This window comes from Marmota marmota, unplaced genomic scaffold, assembly GCF_001458135.2.
Source record: "Marmota marmota marmota unplaced genomic scaffold, marMar, whole genome shotgun sequence".
NCBI lineage: Eukaryota > Metazoa > Chordata > Mammalia > Rodentia > Sciuridae > Marmota > Marmota marmota.
This window is the reverse complement of record NW_025999842.1, coordinates 6,115,185-6,135,352: the sequence shown is the minus strand read 5'-3', so window position 1 is coordinate 6,135,352 and position 20,168 is coordinate 6,115,185. Positions and strand designations below refer to the sequence as shown.

The 20,168-nt window shown below is 36.5% G+C and overlaps 1 protein-coding gene and 1 long non-coding RNA gene across 4 annotated transcripts in view; one reads left to right on the top strand and one right to left on the bottom strand.

Annotated features, from left to right (window-relative positions):
* Window positions 1-13,537: 13,537 nt before the first annotated feature.
* LOC125616942 lies at window positions 13,538-16,094 on the bottom strand. The gene is made up of 2 exons (XR_007347739.1): window positions 15,273-16,094; window positions 13,538-14,659 (listed from the first exon to the last, which is right to left on the bottom strand). It is a non-coding gene; the product is annotated as an uncharacterized LOC125616942 (long non-coding RNA).
* The window catches only part of Me1 (malic enzyme 1), a 156,297-nt gene continuing 150,814 nt past the window's right edge, over window positions 14,686-20,168 (top strand). The window contains exons 1-2 of one of the 3 annotated variants that reach the window (XM_048803025.1): window positions 14,686-14,701; window positions 14,990-15,281. In XM_048803025.1, the coding sequence (XP_048658982.1) occupies window positions 15,204-15,281 (78 nt within the window). In that variant the 5' untranslated portion in view covers window positions 14,686-14,701; window positions 14,990-15,203. Of the gene's footprint in view, window positions 14,702-14,812; window positions 15,282-16,526; window positions 16,555-20,168 lie in introns of those variants that run through there. The other 2 variants (XM_048803078.1, XM_015499056.2) reach the window with 2 other exon arrangements.

The window sequence follows — 20,168 nt, the reverse complement described above, 5'->3', positions numbered from 1 at the left end:
TTTTTAAAAAGTGTAATAATTGGTGTTTTATTCAGCCATAGAGAAGAATGAAACTATGTCATTTGTAGGAAAGTGGATAAAACTGGAGAGCATCATGTTAAGCAAAATAAATCAGACTCAGAAAGTCAAGGGTTAAATTTCTTCTGATACATGTGGAACTGAGAGGGAAAAAAGGTGTAGTGTGTGAGGGGTAAGGGAGGTGAGAATCTCATGAAAACAGAAGGAAAACCAGTAGGGGAGAGGAAGGTGAAATGGGAATTGGGAAGGAGGTGGGAAGGGCAAGGGAAATACTGGAAAATGAAATTGACCAAATTATGTCATGTGTATGTACAATTATTTTCACAATGATCCCCACTATTAGGTGTGATTATTATGCACCAATAAAAAATTAAATAAATAAAACTATTCAGGTTTATACAATGTAGAAATGATAAGGTTATGATTTGCTAATAAAGACCATTAAAGCAAATTCTAATAATACTTTTTTAAGATATTTAATTTACAATATTCTTTTATTCTCCCAGTACTGGGGATTGAACCTGGGACCTCACACATGCTAGGCAAGTGCTCCTCCATTGGGTGACACCCCCAGTCCACTCTTAATTTTTAAATCAACTAAGAAACATGTTAATTTTATGTAAATAGTTACCAAACTTAGCATAGACTTTTAAGAATATTAAATAGAAATATCTTTATTTACAAACATTAGAAAGCTAAACCAAAAAGAATTCACAAAATTGGGAAGTTGAAACATGCTTACTCTTTTGGAAAAAAACTGTCACAAAGTTAGTTCCTAGAGAAATGGTTTGTTGTTTTACTTCTATATTATAAAATAATCTTTTTATAATATTTTTGTATGCAAGTTCAAATGTAATGACTCAAACCTCTGAAGTAAACATTTTTGATTAATGAGATGGTCTGGTATACACTGATACCTTAAAAAAAAAACTTACGTACTCATTTTAAAAAAAAAAAACATGATTCTGAATATATTCAGGGTATAAAATAATAAGTATCTATATTGTTTCATTTTCAAGTGATTTGTGGCAGCTAATCCTATAAGCCCTAATCCTGTAGTAGGTAGACTAATTCTTTCTAAGAACAATCCCTGGGACATTGCCAGTATCTGCTTCTGTTTTCATTGTTTGATTCAGTTTTCTGAGTTTATTATATAAGTTTTACTTAGACGCTCACCCTGGAACATGAGTTCAGTGTATAATTTTCTCACTTTGTTAAGAATTTTCCAATTTATAATTTTAAAGTTTTCTTCTTGTATTTTACTTGTAGACTAGAAGCACTATTGCATTTGAAACAAGTATTTTTCTGAGTCCACTTTCCATTCCATCCAACTAGAATTAAGAGATAATGTCCCAGCAATTGCGTAAGTTCACATTCTTGGGTTTCAAGCAACACTTTGAGGGAATTTTTTTCTTTCTTATTTGTTATTTCCAAAATAGAATCTGTTCCTATCATGTATGGTCTGCTTCTCTCATGGAATAGCAGAGTCTTAGAGTTGGAGCTAGTCCAACATCCCACTCAATTCCAGAATCCATTATTTAGCACAATTACACTCTCGTGGATGATCATCTAATCTTGGTTTAAAATCCACCAGTGATGGGAAAATTCCTTTTCACAAAACCCCTGCTCCATTTATGGTATGGTATAGTAGAAATCCCACTGGCTTTGGAAACAGAGAAGACGACTTACAATTCCAATTCTGGCAACATAAGTGAGAGCAGTTTTTTACTTTCTCTGAGTCTTGTCTTATCTGTTCAAAAAATAGCTGATGACAAACTGCATGAAGATAAAACTAGTTAATGTAAAACATTCTCAATGTTTAGTAGTCCCCTCTGTCCCTACAGATAGAAAGTTCTTTTTCTGTTAAGCCTAAATCTGACTCCCTATACATTATCTCATTCAATAACTATTTATAGGAGGACTATTCAAGGAACTGTATATAACTGGGAACAAGATGGAAGGGAACTTACTATCAGGGAGATTATATTCTACTAAGAAGAAACAATCCATTAGACAGTAAATGAATGAAGTTTATGGTAAAAAAATTGAATAGATAATGACACCTGTTGTATAGAAAATTAAAGCAGGGTTATGGACTGGTGTCAGGATGGTGGCTTTAGGTATCATGTTGCTGAGGCTGTCAGGTAATTTGAAATCCAAAAGACAAACCTACCTCTTGGTCCTAGTTATGATTTCTGAAGCAGTCTACAAAAAATACCAAATTGGTTAAGTTAGTTAATATGTCTTTAGTTTTTTTCTTTTTCAAGCTGAATATCACCATACCTCCAACTACTTATTTTTTCTTTCTTTTTTTGGGAGTGGTGGGTAACTGGGGATTGAATCAAAGGTTGCATTGCTGTTGAGCTGTATCCCTAGTTTTTTTTATTCTTTTAAATTTTGAGATAGGGTTTCTATAAGTTGCTGAGGCTGACCTTGAACTTGCAATCTTCCTGACTTAGCTTCCCAAGTCACTGGGTTAACATGTGTGCCACCACTCCTGGCTCCAACTATTTCTTATATAACATGATTTCAACAAAAAATTTCAATTGGGATAGTTCCAATATCGTGGCATACAGTGGTAGCATCTTTTCTTTTTGTTTACTAATGGTACCTAAGCTCACGTTATGCTTTTTGGTAGCCCAATTGGAGAACATAGCCTAATACTGACCAAGTCGTCATCAATTAAAAGTATCCAGTCTTTTCCACAGGAACTCCTATTTGGATATTTGCAGTTTTATTTCCAAATGAGAACCTTTTATTTGCTTTTGTTACCATTTTTCTTGTTAATTTCAATCAGCCTGTGGAAAGATTTTTAAAATTTAATTCTTCACTATACTCCGCTATTCATCAATCTCCACGTCATTCATAATTTTAATAACAAGTTGCTTGGATTATGAAATGGGCATTTTAGCAAATACAAAAATATTTCAGAGCCTTAGTAAATTATTCAAGAAATAGGCCTAGGGGTATAGTTTAGTGGTAATTCTCTTCCTACTATGCTGGAGGGCTCAGGTTTAATTTTCAATACTGCTAGAAACAAATAACAACTACAGCTTCAAAAATGCCTGCAATCCCAATGGCCTGAGGGGCCGAAGTGGGAGGATTGTAAGTTCAAGGCCAAGCTGGTAACTTAACAAAACTCCATTTCAAAATAAAATTAAAAAGGACTGGGGATGTAGCTCAGTGATAAAGTGCTTGCTTAGCATGCCCAAGACACTGGGTTCAATCCTCAGCATCAGAAAAAGTAAATAAATACATAAATAAATCCTAGTCTATCTTCGGAATAGTATCATGTTAATACTTGTGTTAATATATTATGTGTCAATACAATGAATTTAGACCTTTGATCCTATGTCCTCACATTTATCATATTCTCAAAAAATTAGATTATTAGAATTTCTATTTGTACTTCTCAATTAAAAAAGTTTTTCAATAACTCATTGAAATAATGATTAACTATTTGAGTTAGTCAAACATAAAAATAAAATGTTCTTTTCTGTGTAGTGTATGCTTAAAAAACTAAAGTGTTTGGAATGAAAACTTTGAATCTTGGCATAAAACGAATACTCAGAAGACCAAGAATGCATTTCTGAATGTGGGAAAGCATTTGCCTTTGGAAGAAATTTAGAACAAAAATTTTGCTGGGTGTGAGCACAGAATTAGTCCTTATTCAGAGGAAAAAAGTAACATAATATAATTATCTTGATACAATATATATATATATATAAAACATACTGACCTTGAGAAGTTCAATTCAATTTTAATTTTTATCTGTCCTTAAACTGTATCTGTTTTCTAAAACTTGCCAAGAAAAAAGGCAAATGTAGTGGTCATCACCTTCATAAGAGTTTTTTTTTCTTTCCATTTCCCAACTCCCTGCTGCTGACCTCAAGGCAAGAGTTGAGCTAGACTATGGTAAGTAGAGCTGTTGCATAGGTTTAGGTCAGAAAAGAGGGAGAATGAATTTTGGTTGTTAAAACACTGACTAGTTTTCCTTTGAGAGAATGGGTATGATCTTGGTTAAGACATTTCTTAGATTGGATTAGATTTCATGTTAATGACATTCACTGGTTTTTATTGAGACATAAAAGATGTCAATCAGTGTGCATCTTACTGCTGAAGGTGGAAAGTTAAGAGAATGGCCTGGGCCAGGCACAATCTTTTTGTAGTCAACTTAAATCTACAAATGTAGGTCAATGAACATTAATTGAATTCCTAGTATGCTCTAAGCACTAGAGATTAAAAGACTAATGAAAAATAGATCTTGCTTTTAAAGAACTTACAATCAAGTAGGAAAGAGATACATCCTGGAAGACAATTCAATAAAGATATGCTCATTGAATTGTGTCCTTAGAGAGGGGGAATCCTTAACTCAGTCCAGGAAGATTTCTAAAGGAAGTTGTACCCTCCAAACCTAGCCAATAAAAATTTCAGAGCAGTGTGCTTATCTCTGCCCCTCCCAGCATTGAGCACTATTATGGATTTAACCCATATTAGGTACTTAATAAATATTTACTGGATTGAACAGAGTGTACTTTGCTCATGCTAAAAGGTTTTATGCAATATCAGAAGAGGTGATTTAAGGTAAACTGTATATTTCCATTAAAGCTTCAAAGATTTCAAGTATATCCTGCTTATTTTTTCCACAACACTCATCACAATTGGTAGTATACACATTACTATGTTTATTTTTTGCCACTTCCCTTGTCCAGGAATGTGAGCTCCTTGAGGATGGGATTTATATTTCCATTGCCTAGAACTGTGGTTGGCATCTAGTAGAAACTCAACAAATATTTGTTGAATGAACATGGAGCTCAACACTAATTAAATTCATGAAATGAGCCATTTAAAGGCAAATTCAATACATTTTTCCTTATTTGTTGTTATTATTTTGCTACATGAAGCAAATTCGTGAAGTAAATTCATGAAACTCTATATGAAAATGCAATGCCTAAATTCTTGCCACCTAGGGCAATGGTTCTTGCTTTTTTTGAGAACTTCATGAAAGCTATTAACTCTCCATATAGAAAAAAGCACCTATACATGAAGTTTTGGCATCAAATATACCAAAATATCTAGTTGAGAACACCTGACCTAGATGAGAAGGGGGAACATTTGAGAAAAATTGAGCAGGGCTTTTTTGGTGAGTTTTTATTAATTTTTTTTTAAAAAAAAAATGTTAATGTCCATCTTTGAGTGCCCTTTGTCTTATTTATAAAATGAGAACTACTGAATGATACATATACCAAAGAAACTGTCTTTTATGATATTATCTAGCTTAATACTGAAACATGTTGAAAAAAAAATGTTTGACTTTTTTTCTTCCTGATTTTCCTTAATTTTATTTAGAAAAAAAATCAGGAGTGCTCAAATAAATTATTAACAAATAAAAACTAGGCAATTATTTAAGCTTTATATAATAAATCATTTCCAAAAATATTTTAAATTTCAGAATATAAAAACAGACCATGTTTTATTAAAATAAAATCCACTACCTTTGTAAATGACTGAGAGTGTTGAGACCTGCAAAAGCTCTGGTATGATAAAGAATTCTACATACAGGTGGAGTGGGCAGCTTCCTAGGCACCCAAAGATCCCTGCCTCTTGCTATTCACAGTTGTGTACTATCTCCTCTCCTTGACTGTGGACTAAATATAATGACTCATGTCTAACTAACAGAATATGGCAAAAGTGATGGGATATCACTTCTGAAATTAGGTTATAAAAGACCTTAACTTGCATTTTGCTTGTTTCTCTCTGTTTTTATCTCTTGCTCTTGCTCTTCTTGCTTGACTGCTTTTCTTAGTGAAGCAAGTTGCCATGTTGGCTCTGTCCTATGGAGGACCACATGGTGAGGTAACTGAATCCTGACAATATCCATAAGGGAGAGCTTGGAATCTGACCCTCTCTTACCAAGTCTTGAGATGAGGCAGCCCTTGTTATGACCTTGACTTCAGCCTTAAGAGAGTCTCTGAGCCAGGGTATCCAGCAAAGATGCCTCTGGATTCCTTACCCACAAAAACTGAAAGAAAAATATTGTTATTAGGCCAATAGTTCAGAGGTAGTACACATGAGGTTCTGGGTCCAATTCCTGATACCACCAAATTATCTATCAATCAATAAACAAATTATTCAAAAAAGTACAAAAAAGGGAAAAAAAGTCATTATTTTAGGTCACTGAGACATGTGTTCATTTTTACACATTAGTGGATAACTAATACATCAAGACCCTATTTTATCTACTGCCAGGAAAACTGACATTTTAGGGGTTACTACAATAGCCTTCAAGGTACATGTCAGTTAAACAGTAGTATTTCTTTGTCAGAGTAGCATATTTCCAGCAAAACCACACTCACCAAGATTTAGTTGCCTCAATTTGAAAAAATTATCTGATCTCTTGGTTCTCTAACAATGCTTTTTTTCTGCCTAAGGTTTTCTTTGTAGCATTCCACTCTATTTCATTTTAATAGGTTGCATGGGGAGAAGTATTAGCAATTTCTTATTAAAACTGACAGTTGATTTCATTAAATGAATTAAATGAGGAAAAAGGTGATAACTGGGAAAAATCCTTACAATTATGATGATAAAATAATTTTATATTTAGATTCACAACAATAATTACTGGTTTTGAAATAACTAGCATGTAGAATATTTGTTTATGGGTGTGTGTGTGTGTGTGTGTGTTTAGTAGACTTTATGAATAAAGGAATGGTAAGGAATGAAGACAGAGTGCATGGAGATTCTTTAATGTCTTTTTGTAGAGATCTGGCTCACCTCATAAAACTTAATTCTTGCCTTGCCCTTGTTTTGCACCACACTAAGGTCATAGTGGGGATATAATGATCTTAGGTCTCTCCACAGCTCAATTTAACTATAAGATAGAGCAACTTCCATAGTGAAAGGAGAAGGAAATGCACTGGGGAACCTGCTTTTCTGTACCACTAGCCACAGATGACGAATCACCGATGGGGTAGGATTATGGGGGTGGGGTGAACCCAGGACAAGTGTTAGCTGTCTACTTGAATTTGTTTGCACATGGTTCCAGCAAGGGATGCTTGTCTCCAAACCCAAATATAAACAGCTTGAAAGTAAATAATTGCATATAGAGAATCCAATATCAATATAAGCTCCAGTCCACTTTGGAAGTCTTGAATAACTAAATAGATTTCTGTGAAAAACTAATACTCAAAGCCTACTTACTTTCAAATTCCCAGAGAAACTTAATAACTTTCTTACCAAATCTATATGTCTTTTTCCCATTTCTGCCCAGAGATTTCCCAAATTCCCTTCAGAAATTGAAACATGTCTTTCAGAGAACAGTTTAGTCCTGCTGCTTTCATTATGACAAAATTTATTTTAAGACTCCAAAATTCTACTCTGGCCTACGTGCCTTCTCTCAGGTCTCTTCATCTGTCATGAATGAATCTCTTGTATAACTCTCCTAAGTACAGCGTTTCATGCACATATTCTCCCTCGCCCATACACCAGAAGGTCTGGAGCTCTGCCATTATGTTAGGAGCTTCTGCTTAGAACTGGATTTAAAAGGCCAAGTTTCTGGTGACACTGCAGATTGATAGTTGGTGTTTAATACTGGTTTACTTATATTTCTGGCAGGTCAGTAGATGCTAATCACTAGTTATTGCTCATGCACTTTGAACTAACAAAGCCCATGTGTTCTGAGTTAACTTCCAAAACAAAGAATATTCCATCTTTTAAGATTATTCAGATTAAATAAAACAACTTGATAAGGCTAATTTTTTACTTTATGCAGTGTTTTGATTTATTATTTTATAATATCTATTTGAAATAAGAAGGCAAATTTCAATTTTAAAGCAACAATTAGTTACTTATTCCAAGGAGAAATCTATATAAGTTTTTTAAACCATTATTTTTTTGTGTCTAAAAACTACACTTGAAAATAAATCATCTTTAATGTGCATTTTCTCTAATGTATTTTCAAAATAGGTAGATACTGTGAAGTAAAAAGCCACAGAATGTATTATTTAAAGATTACTGTTAGCATCATGTTGTAATTAAAAATCATTTGTTAATTAAATTATACAATAACCTGTTATTTAGGTGAGTGGGTGCTTAAATGAGAAATCTGATCTATATTGTCATGAAAAGGGTTAAAATTTATGCAAAGTATTTTTAACTTTAGATCCTTTTTTGTTTATTTAATCTGGTTATTTCAAAGTAAGAAGAGCAGGGTGGATCTGCACAGGTGTTTGGCAGAGTAAGGTATTATGAAACTTATCCTCCCCATCTCAGAGTCGCAGTATGTGGTTGGGTTTCATGCCCACTGGCAAACAGTCAGAGGTTTTAAAGTATCCATACTGCAGGAGTCTATTGAACTATAATGCTGAATCATGATCTCAAATTATTTTCAGAACAAAAGAGAAAAAATTGTAATCTCTTAAATTTTATAGAATTTATTTATTTGTTTGTTTACTTACTTACTTATTTATTTTGGGAAAGGGCTCTTACTATGTTGCTCAGGCTGGTCTTGAACTCCTTGTTTTAAGTGATCCTTGTGACTTAGTCTCCTGAGTAGAGCTGCTACCACAGGTGTGTACCAGCATGCACAGCATTAGAGTACTGTTTTGATTATATCCTTTCCCTGAGTATGTTCCAAAATTTTAAAAGTGTTCTGTTCTTGAATATAAAAGTAGAATATATTCTTTATACAAACTTTACACATTAAGGATCTACACAATAAACCACACTATGAACAGTCTTGGAGCATATTATTTTCCGAATAAAAGTTTGCTACTCGTTAATTATTCAGGGTCTAGTCATATTTTTAATACAATATTCTTTTTTTTTTTTTGTACTGGATATTGAACCCAGGGTCACTTAACCACTAAGCCACATCCCCAGCCCTTTTTTATGAATTTTATTTAGAGATGGGGTTTTGCTAAGTTGCTTAGGGCCTAAGTTACTGAGGCTGGCTTGGAACTCATGGTCCTCTTCCTGCTGAGCAGCTGGGATTACAGGAATGAGCCACCATGCCCCCAACTACATAGTTCCAACAGGTTCAAATGTCTTTTGTTTCAAATATGTAATTCTTTCACTGTTTCTCACTAGCATTCTGTGCAACTAGTCTGCTTTAGTAATCTCCTAGTTAAGATACATTGAAGAATGATGTATTATGCATAATTCAATCTTTTGGTGGAACACTAACATATTTTTCTAGGAATGTGCTGATTTCAAATTATTAAAGGAAATTATTAAGTCACATTGAAAATGAAAGGTACTTTGAAATCTCTTTATACTAAGAATTGCCATCAGTTCTAACAGCTGACACATTAAAGATGTAATAAGGTTTTAAGCCTGATCTAAACTGAATTATACATGCTCTCTCTCCTTTTTTTTGTACCAGGGATTGAACCTAGGGGTGCTTTATCACTGAGCTACATCCCCAGACCTTTTAATTTTTTATGTAGAGACAGGGTCTCACTTAGTTGCTTAGGGCCTTGATACATTGCTGAGGCTGGTTTTGAACTTGTGATCTTCCTGTCTCAGTATCCCTAGATGCTGGGATTATAGGCATACACCACCTCGCCCAGCTGACACATATTCTATTTATTTATTTATTTTTAAAATACACGACAATAGTGGAATGCATTACACTCCTCATTACACATATACAGCGCAATTTTTCATAACTGTATATATGTTCATGCCAAATTATGCCATTATACACGTACTCTTTTTGTGTTACAATTCTTAATACACATATATAACACAATTTTTCATATCTCTGTTTGTATATAAGGTATATTGATATTCTTTACAATACTTTTCTGGAGTAAGTCTTTTTAGACTTGTTTACTCATGCACATTTTATATTAGTGTCAGTAATCTGTCTATGTCAAGTGTGCCACCCACCACATACTTCAGATAAGTTAGTGATATAAAAGTGATGGGAGCAAGCAGTTAAATAGATCGCTTCACATTTCTGTTTCAAGACTGTGTATTCCAAATGGCTGCAACAGATTCTCCATAACTCAAGCTCTTCTCTCAGTGGGACTCTGATACTTCTTTCACTGAGACAGGCTTTTGTGACAATTTAGATCAAGTCAGTAAGGGAAAAGGGACAACATGTGACTTCCAAGGCTAGGTCATCTAAAGGAACAAGTACTTTCTACCCCATCCCCTGGATTATTTTGCTCTGGAAGCCTGCAGGTGCCATGTAAAGAGTTTGTCCTGAGGTTGGCATGCTAGGAGGAAACTGCACTAGCACATAATGAAAGACTATACATGGAGAGTCCTTAGAGTATATGAAAAGAGATAGAAACCAGAGAGTGAAACACACATGCACTGAGGGAGAGTGAGAGAGTGAGATGGGGCAGGGTATGTGGTGACTGGACAACTCCAGCTAGTCTAGCCAGTTACCCCTTTTTTCAATCCCAGATATTATTTATTTATTTATTTAGAAAGTATCTGGCTAGTTCCCAAGCTGGCCTGAATTCCTGGACTCAGTTCCTGAGTAGCTGGGCATTATAGGTAGGTGTGTGCCAACAACTCTTTAACAGCAACTACATGAGAAAACCTGGGCCAGAACTAAGTAGACAGAGGCACTCAAGTTGAAAGTGACAAAACTGGAGTCTAGGAAGTCTGATTCTAGAGTCTGTATTTTAAACTATTTTAATGTGTCTTTGACACATATATCAATTATTACTTGTCTAAACAAGTGTTTTCCCTTTCAATGTTGACAGAATATTTCTAGGAATATCTCCATTGGGGGACAAAGGTTTAAACATGTAAATAAAGCATTATTGATACTATCCTGTGGTTTTACCTGAAAAAAAAAATACTCCTGTCTTTCAGAGATATTTTTAATTAGTTAGATTCAAAGCATGCCAATAATCATGAAAAATACAATTTAAAAACATTATAAATATTTAGAAATTAGTTTCCATGTTGCTGATGGCTGAAGTGCACACTGATTTCTTTCACAGTTCAGATTTTGTAATTATCTACTTCTTTACTTGTGTATTGGATGTTTCTTTCCATAGACCTATGACTGTGGTTTACCATATGGTAAGTGTTCAATAAGCTTTTGAATAAATTAAGTGATAAATAACTATGTGAGAGAATGGCAGATGGCTTCATAAGATGAACTACATCTTGTATTTTACACTTTTTTTTTTTCTGGTGCTAGGATAGAACTTAGGGTTTGGTTGCTAGACAAGAGTTCTATCACTGAGCTATAGCTCTAGACTTGTGGAACTATATCTTTTTTTTTTTTTCAATTTTCCACAAAATTTTCACTGACCTGAGGAACTAGGTCTTGAAGGAAAAGAATAACATCTTCTGAGTGCTTACTATCTGATAGGCACTATTCTAAGTGCTTTGCGTATATTGAGTCATGTAAGATATAGTTATAGATTATTTATTGTCTCAATAGGATAGAATTTCTAGATGTCAAGGAACATCTATTATTCCTGTTATTTTAGGGCCTAGATCAGGGGTTGGCATATCATAGGTAATCAGTAAATATTTACTGAATAAATACACAAATATCACCTGATTTGACTCCCCTAGCAACTTTAAAATGCAGGTACTATTATTATCCCCATTTTTCAAACAGGAAGCTGAGGCCCAAAGAGAATAAGATTCCCAAAGTCACAGAGCTAGTCAGCCTGATTCCAGACTTCACACTTGTTATGAATTCAACTATCCTCCAGAAGGTTGTGTTGAAGTCCTAATTCCTGCTACCTGTAGATTTGACACAAATATAATACTCTTACAGTGTTTACCAAGAGTGAAAAAGAAGTAATTCCAAAAAAGGAACTGAAAAATACTCAAATAATGGCAGCAGTGTTAGAAATTTGTGCAAAATTCTTCAATCAATTTGGCCTATTTTAAAGTATAATACTTATTTGGACATCTGCTCCAGAAGTTTTGTTTAACATGTAGTCTTACTTATTTATAGTTTTATTATATGTATCATGTTGTCAAATGGGACTTTGTGAAAAAGATTTTTTTTTTTTTTGTAGTGGAGATTGAACCAGGGGTACTTTACAACTGAGCTACATCTCCCAGCACATTTTATTTTGAGACGGATCTCACTAAGTTGCTTGCCCTTTCCCATCCTTCCACCCTGCCTCTCAATCTCCTTATTCTACATTACTGATCTTCCCTTTATCTTTATGATATCCTATTCTTCCCTCCCTCTTTCCTTTATTTTACTGTAGCTTCTGCATATGAGAGAAAACATTTGACCTTTGAGTTTCTGAGTTTGGCTTATTTCACTTAGCATGATATTTTCAATTTCCATCCATTTACCAGCAAATATCATGATTTCATTCTTATTTATGGCTTAGTACTCCATTGTATATATATACTACAATTTTTAATTGATTTATCTATTGTTGAGCACCTGAGTTAATACCATAATTTAGCTATTGTGAATTGTGCTGCTATAAACATTAAGGTGGCTATATTGCTGTAGTTTGCCAATGAAAAATCTGTTTTTTGATAAATTCTCAACTGTGCAACAAAAACCAATAGGTTCTAGTTCTGTATTTTGTGAAGTATACCCATTCTTTTTTCCCACAGTGCTAGGTATTAAATTTAGGGCAACAGGCATGATCACTAAGCACTTTACCATGGAGATACATCTCCAGCATGGATACCCACTTATCTATCTATCTGTTTGTTTATTTTTGTGGTACTAAGAATTGAAACTAGGGCCTCCATCATGGTAGGCAACTGTTCTGCCACTAAGCTATACTCCAGCCCTTTTAAAATTTCATTTTCAGACAGGGTCTCACTAAATTGCCCAAGTTGGGCCTGGCCTTGAACTTGCAGTCCTCCTACCTCAGCCTCCTTAGTAGCTGAGATTACAAGTGTTTGTCATCTTCAGGTTCCAGTTATTTTTATTTTTTGATACTGGAGATTGAATCCAGAGGCACTCTACCACTGAACTACATACTTAACCCTTTCTACTATTTTGATACAGAGTTTTGCTAAGTTGCTTAGGGCCTTGCTAGATTGTTAAAGCTGACCTTGGACTTGCAATCCTCCTGCCTTAGCCTCCCCAGTTGCTACGATTACAGGCATTTGCCAACATGACCAGCTCTAGCACTTATTCTTAATATTACCAGTTATTTGCAAAATAACTGCACAATCAGTTTCTTACAAGGCAAATGAAAGAAAAAGAGTATTTTTCTGTGTACAACTTGTTTCCTATGTATTTTTGGCGACAAAACCTAATCTCACAAAAGATTGAAAAATTTGGTATTCTAGTTAATATTTATGTGAGAAAACAGATTCTTCCCAGTATTTGAAACACATATGCATGTACAAAATGGCTCCTTTAGCTTATCACTCAAGATGACTGGAGATTTGTTAAGAAGAAAAGTAAACATACAAGTGAAAAATGTGAACTTTATCTGTACTAGCAGGTTTTTGTAATCTCTTTGTAATACTGGCCTGGAGAAACGGACCATATATTCTTCATGGATTACCATATAAATCAGCTGTAGATATTAAAACCCAGAAACAGAAGACAGGTGATATATCTAAATTTATTTAATAAGAGCTTCATTATAATAAGGTTCTGTTGTACTAACATTTTTGTTTCTCCTTAAACATCTTAAGTCTGGCTTCCAGGCCTACTGTTAATCTGTTTTCGTCTCACACAAAGCACTTTTAATTGCAGTGTGCCTCAGTTAATTATGAGAGTGAGTTTTGTAAAGCATACCTTCTTGTCAGATGATGCAGGGTTAATTATTTATGGATTATAGAATTCACAATGAAAGGTGTCATTTAAATGGAAGGAATGTTTTTAAAGAACTTTGTGATGCCCATAAAATGTTCTCTATGAAAACAACTGATTCTAGAAGGTTCAAAAACTAAGCCAAGAAAGCTTTTTAATGTAAGTATAGCCAAAACCCAATTATTGTACAAATTTTTCTTATAAGGTAAAGAAACATAGTTGAGAACAAACAAGGACACTGGGTTTGGAAGTGTGTCTAGTTTATGGAAATACAAAACCAACAAATAATCCCAGGAAACTATCTTTTGTAATATCAGTAGGTAGAGATGAAAGGTGCAGAAACTAATCATCCTATCCACTGAAAAGAAAATCAGGGCATCAGAAAGCTTTAGTGTTTGCTGTTATTATACAGTGTTGTTGTTGGTGATGGTCAGACAAACTCTCCTTTTATGTTGACTTGGACCTGACTACTCTTCCAGTCTTTGAACCTTCAAGTATAAATATCAATAATACAGTAACAAGATTTTAGCGCTGGAAGATCATATATCCTGATGTCCTTGTTTTATCAAAGACACTGAAGCACTGAAAGATCGAGTTCCCCATGGTTATTCAGAGAGCAGTGGTTCTTGAACATCCTGGCTTCTAGAACTCACAGGGAAATTATGCACAAGACAAATGACTATTCATTGGACCTTTGCACCCTAACACTTTTCCTGTCTTTTAAAAGCAAATAAAATTCCGATTGGATACTTTACAGAAACTGACACGGTGTCGGCTCATGCTCTCCTGTTCTCCCTTTCTCCCAGTTCCACGCAGGCTAGGCTTTCTAGGTCAAGGTTGATTCCCTCCTGCCTCAGGCCCCTGGGCATGGCTGGTATCCAGGATGGTCCTGCAGAGCGAGCTTCCCAAAGACTAGAGAGGAACACAAAGGCAGACTCTTCGGGTCAGGTCTTGGTTAGTAGCCCTGTGCCCCTCCCATCTTCCAATGTGGATGGGGCTTGGCGGGCTGCCCCACCGGGGTCGCAGGGGAGCCCTGGGGCGGGGGGAGGGTCAGCACTGGGGACGTCCCACAGACGCGGGCCACAAGGTGGCTGGGAGCCCCTGGTGAGAGTCCTTGGGGTTTGCCCGGCCCGCGGCCACCTGCCCCCAAGTCCTTGCGGCACCGCCAGCGCTCAGCTCTTCCTCCTTCTCCTCCTCCTCCTCCTCGCACGTCCGCTGGGCTGATCTCCTGCCATGACTCAGCGCTTCTCGCAGGCCGCCCGGCCGGGCTCACGGCTTCGCGCGGGCTCCTCCCGCCGCGTCCACCCCCTCTCGCCACCCACGCCCGCCCCCGGCCGCGAGGCCTTTCCCCGCGCGGCCGCCACCGTAGCCACCGCATTCCGCGCCGGCGCCTCAGCAGCACTCGCCGCCTGCACCGCGCTCCGGCCGGACCTCACTGCCCAGCCCCGCGCCAGCCATGGAGCCCACGGCCCCCCGCCGCCGCCACACCCACCAGCGCGGCTACCTGCTGACGCGGAACCCCCACCTCAACAAGGTAAGCCTGCAGCGTCCGGTCGCTTGGGTGGTCCCGCAGCACGGGCCTCGCCCTCCGCAGGCTCCTCGGGAAGACGCCGGTGGACGGCGGGGCGGTGGGCCTGGGTGCCGGCTCCGCGGACGGGAACTCCCCGCCAGGTCGGAGCCGCAGGGTGTGGTGGCTGGGCGGTCCTCCGCATCCCGTCCCGGGAAACGGGGAAAAGGTGTAACTTGCAACTTTCTGGCTGTTCTTAAGCAGTATCCCAGTCTAGGAAGGTGCGAGTTGGGTGTTACCAAGAAGGTGGCAGGCGGACTGCCAGGTCAGCCACGGTGTGCCCCCCACCTCTACGGGTTCCACTCAGTGTGGCAATCCTTGGAGGCTACTGCGGATCCAGGCTGGTATGGCCTGGGTCGAAATGGGATCTGAGTGCCTTGGATCACATTAAGCATCTAATTTCCAAGGCCTCTCCGTTTCTGGAGTGACATGGTTCTGAGTCTGGGAATGCCTGATGGGTGGCTTCTGCTTTGGAACCTTGGCATGGCATGGCTTGATAGAAAAGCCCTTCCTAGCAGGGGGCTTGGGTGAAGCCATTCCTTTTTAAAAATTTCTTTCTTTTAAAATTTCTTCTTCTTCATTTTATTTTATTTTTTTCCAAATCAAGCCTTTTGGGAGTTATTTATTTATTTATTTATTTATTTTTAATAAGACTTTGTCATGCTCTATTCAGAATCTTCAAATCCTGTTAACATTTCCTTTTTCTTCACTGGTAATGTAGTATAAACACCTAAGATAACTCTTAAATGAAAGTAACTCAGAATTGATCATTTCCATACTCAGCAGTCACATTGTTATTTGATAGCCAGGTTTGTCTGGATTTTTCCTTTTGTATTCCTATGTGTGTAGTTCTGACATTTCCTATTTATTCAGTACATTGAAAATGCCACGGGTCAGCACCGGAGGTCTGCGTAGTTATTTTGGTTGTCCCTTTGTAGAATACCCTTCTTCCTTAATCATTGGACCTCAGCTTTAACACCCAGTCATGATGCTGGCAATTTGTTGATCACTACTATGGCTTGAAGACTTGTGATTTATTTAGTAAATTATAGTGAGTTTTTAAATTTTGTGGTGACAGGCAAGTTTTTCAAATCTATGATTGTTTAGTATTTATGGTCATATAGTATGACTTTAAAAATGATTTCTGCTTATTTTTTTCCTCAAAACAAATTTTCCAGTTTGATTCTTTTTCCTTTTTTTATTATTCTGCAGGTTGGGACCTATTTTCAGTAGAACAAAGGTAAAATTTGATGTGACAAAACAATTTGTGACTTTCATGTGTTACCTACCTGCCTGTTGAAATTTATGACCAAATTATGGGTTGACACTTAACAAGACCACATTAAGTAACATAATCTGTTTTATTTTTTTGAAGTCCTGGATGAGAGTGTCTGTTAAGACTAGGTAGGTGAAATAAGCAATCCCAAGCAAGAGTAATTACGCCTTTACTATGTTTTTGTTAGGAATTTATGCTATTAAAACCATTTTGACTCCTGTTTTCCTGTAATAGTACTTTCTTCAGAATTGTATTATCACAAAGAACTCCCACAAAAGGTAAAAAGGTGCAGCATTAATATATTAAGAACATATTTTGGGGGAGGGAAAGGGGAAATACTGGGGAATGACATTGCTAAATTATATTGTTTTTTTTTAAAAGAGAGAGAGAGAGAATTTTAATATTTATTTTTTAGTTTTCGGCAGACACAACATCTTTGTTTGTATGTGGTGCTGAGGATCGAACCCGGGCCGCATGCAAGCCAGGCGAGTGCGCTACTGCTTGAGCCACGTCCCCAGCCCTAAATTATATTGTTATATTGTGTGCATATATGAATATGTAACGACAAATCCCACCATTATGTACAACAATAATGCATGAATAAAAATATGGGAAAAAATAAAAATCTGAAGAGAGGAAGTCATAGTGTACAAAAACAATAAAATCAGTAAATCAAGTTTTCCAAAAGATTATATGGGTTATAACAGTCATATAAATGTCAGAAATAAACATTGTTTTGAGGATTACAAGTAAAATGCTTTCATCAGTATCTGGCAGACAGTTGGCTCTTATCATTACAAAGAAATATATTAATAATCTAAAAAAAAGGACACATTTTAAAAATTTATAGTGGAAGTTTTGCTATCTGTGTTATGTCAAGTTGGACTCAAAATCTAGTTCACTAGCTTTGGGGCAATTAATATAACAACATTTATACCTTTCATTCAGTCCCAGAACATTGATGTGGTGCCTCATGGAAGTAATGGTATTTCCTTACATGTACCATTGAAACCAGAGAAATGGCACCTTCTTGATTTTCCATACACTCAAGACACCTTCAAGTTTGCTAGTAGTCCAGAAACTATTTTTTTTCCTTTTTTTGGTGCTGACTTTTTTTCAAAGAGACACTATCCCTGAGCTATTGTAACTTTCCTCTAACAGTCCAGCCTGGTACTTGGATATGGAAAGGCTTCTTCAACCAAACCAACACAGATCTTCATCACTGTACATTGGTAACAGTGATTTTTCTGGTTTTATTTCCATTATCATGATCTGCCCATACAGGTATGGAAGAATTATGAACATTAGTTAGCATTTTTTTTCACATTTTCTTTCTGTTATCCAAGTATTCCTAATATGTTATTATGTCCCATTATGTTGAATGTAAAGTCAGTCTATCAATTAGTTTTACTGTCTTTTCCAAATTTATCTCATTAATTTCCCAACATAGCCTTCTATTTAAAATATATTTGCTGATTCTCTCAATTTTTTCCTATAATTAAAATGTCATTAGTTAATTGATAATGATTTCTTTTAAGAAACCTTTCCTAATCATTTTAGTCCTATTGTCATGTAACACTTTTGTACTAAATAATTTTGTATTTACTGAATTCTCATTTTTTTCTTGTTCATTTATTTTGATTGTCACAGAGCAGGGATTATAATATTTAGTAGAATATTTTGTTCAGTGGACATTAAATAAATACTTAAGAGATGAATGAGCCATGTTTTTGTTTCTTTTTGTCTTTAAACAGTACTTAGCTTTTAAAGCAGGTGGCTTTTGAAGCGATAGTTTGCATATTATCATAAGATAAATATCCTTGTTAATATATTTTTTTTAATCCAGTCTGCTAGTCTGTGTCTTTTGATTGGTGAGTTTAGGCCATTAACATTCAGGGTTATTATGGAGACATGATTTGTATTCACAGCCATTTTTGTTTATTTTTGGGACTTATTTGACTTGGTTTCTCCTCTGAGTAGTTTTTCCTTTTAGTGTAATACCTCCCTCTGCTGATTTTCATCATTGTTTTTCATTTCCACTTCATGGAATATTTTACCGTGGATGTTCTGTAGTGCAGGTTTTCGAGTTGTAAATTCTTTTGTTTATCATGGAAGGTTTTTATTTCATCATCAAATCTAAAGCTTAATTTTGCTGGATATCAGATTCTTGGTTAGCATCCGTGTTCTTTCAGAGCTCGCTATATGTTGTTCCATGATCTCCTGGCTTTGAATGTCTGGGTTGAAAAACCTGCTGAGATTCGAATTGTTCTATCCCTATATGTGATCTGATTCCTCTCTCTTGTGGCTTTTAAGATTCAATCCTTATTCTGTATGCTGGGCATTTTCATTATAAAGTGTCTTGGTGTAGATCTGTTGTAATTTTGTACATTTGGTATCCTGTACGTCTCTTGTATTTGGTTTTCCAGTTCATTCTTCATGCTTGGGGAATTTTCTGACATTATCTCATTGAAGAGATTGTGCATTCTTTTGGTTTGAAACTCTGTGCCTTCCTCTATCCCAATAACTCTTAGATTTGGTCTTTTGATGCTGTCCCATAATTCTTAGATGTCCTGTTCATGGTTTCTTACTATACTCACTGTGTGGTCAACTTTATTTTCCAGATTGTATACTTTGTCTTCATTATCTGACGTTCTTTCTTCCAAGTGATCTAGTCTGTTGGTTACGCTTTCTATTGTGTTTTTTATTTGGTTTATTGTTTTCTTCATGTCAGTGATTTCTGACTGGTTTTTTTTTTAAGAGTCTCTGTCTCTTTCTTGAAGTTATTTTTGGCTATCTGTATTTACTCTCTTATCTATTTGTTGGAGTAATCAATTTTTTGCCTGTATTTGCTCATTCTTTAATTCACAGATCATTTTAATTATGAACCTTCTGAACTCCTTCTCTGACATTTCATCAACTTTGCTGGGTTCTATTATTATCTATGGGTTCTATTATTGTAATATCCTGGTTTGTTTGGGACACTTTCCTCCCTTGTTTTTTCATGTTGTCTATGTGTTTTCCTTTCTTACAGTGTGGATCTGAGATATTACAGTTCCTACCCTATTTTTTTGTAGTACCTGTGCAGATTATCTGTATCTCACCTTGATGTTGGGCTTCTGGACCCTGCTGGTGTCCCTCAATGTATGCTACTGCAACTAATGGTGGTGGCAGCAATAGCCGAGGTAACTCAAGATAATGGTGGAGGTGTCCCAATATGGACGGAATATCTTAACAGAGGTGGGGTTGAAAGGGTGAGCCTTACGCTGTCTTTAGGATGCCTGCTCTGAGATGCAGCTGCTTCTAGGCCCTGCCTATTGTCAGAAACGTATGGGGCTACTATGTGGGGAAGGCTATGGCAATGTCTGCAGTATCCCAAGATGGAAGTGGGTTAGGCTTAGGCTCCCGGGTGCCAGGAGTGGTGGGGGGACTGGCGAACTCAAACCTACCCTGGGCCTGAGTCCTGTGTATATTGGTGTGGGTGGATCTGGGCTGAGCCTTAACTCCCATGGTGGTCTTCTGGTTGGAAGAGGTGGTCCTGTGCTGGAGCCTGAGCTCTGTAGGTGTCTGCCAGTGGTGGG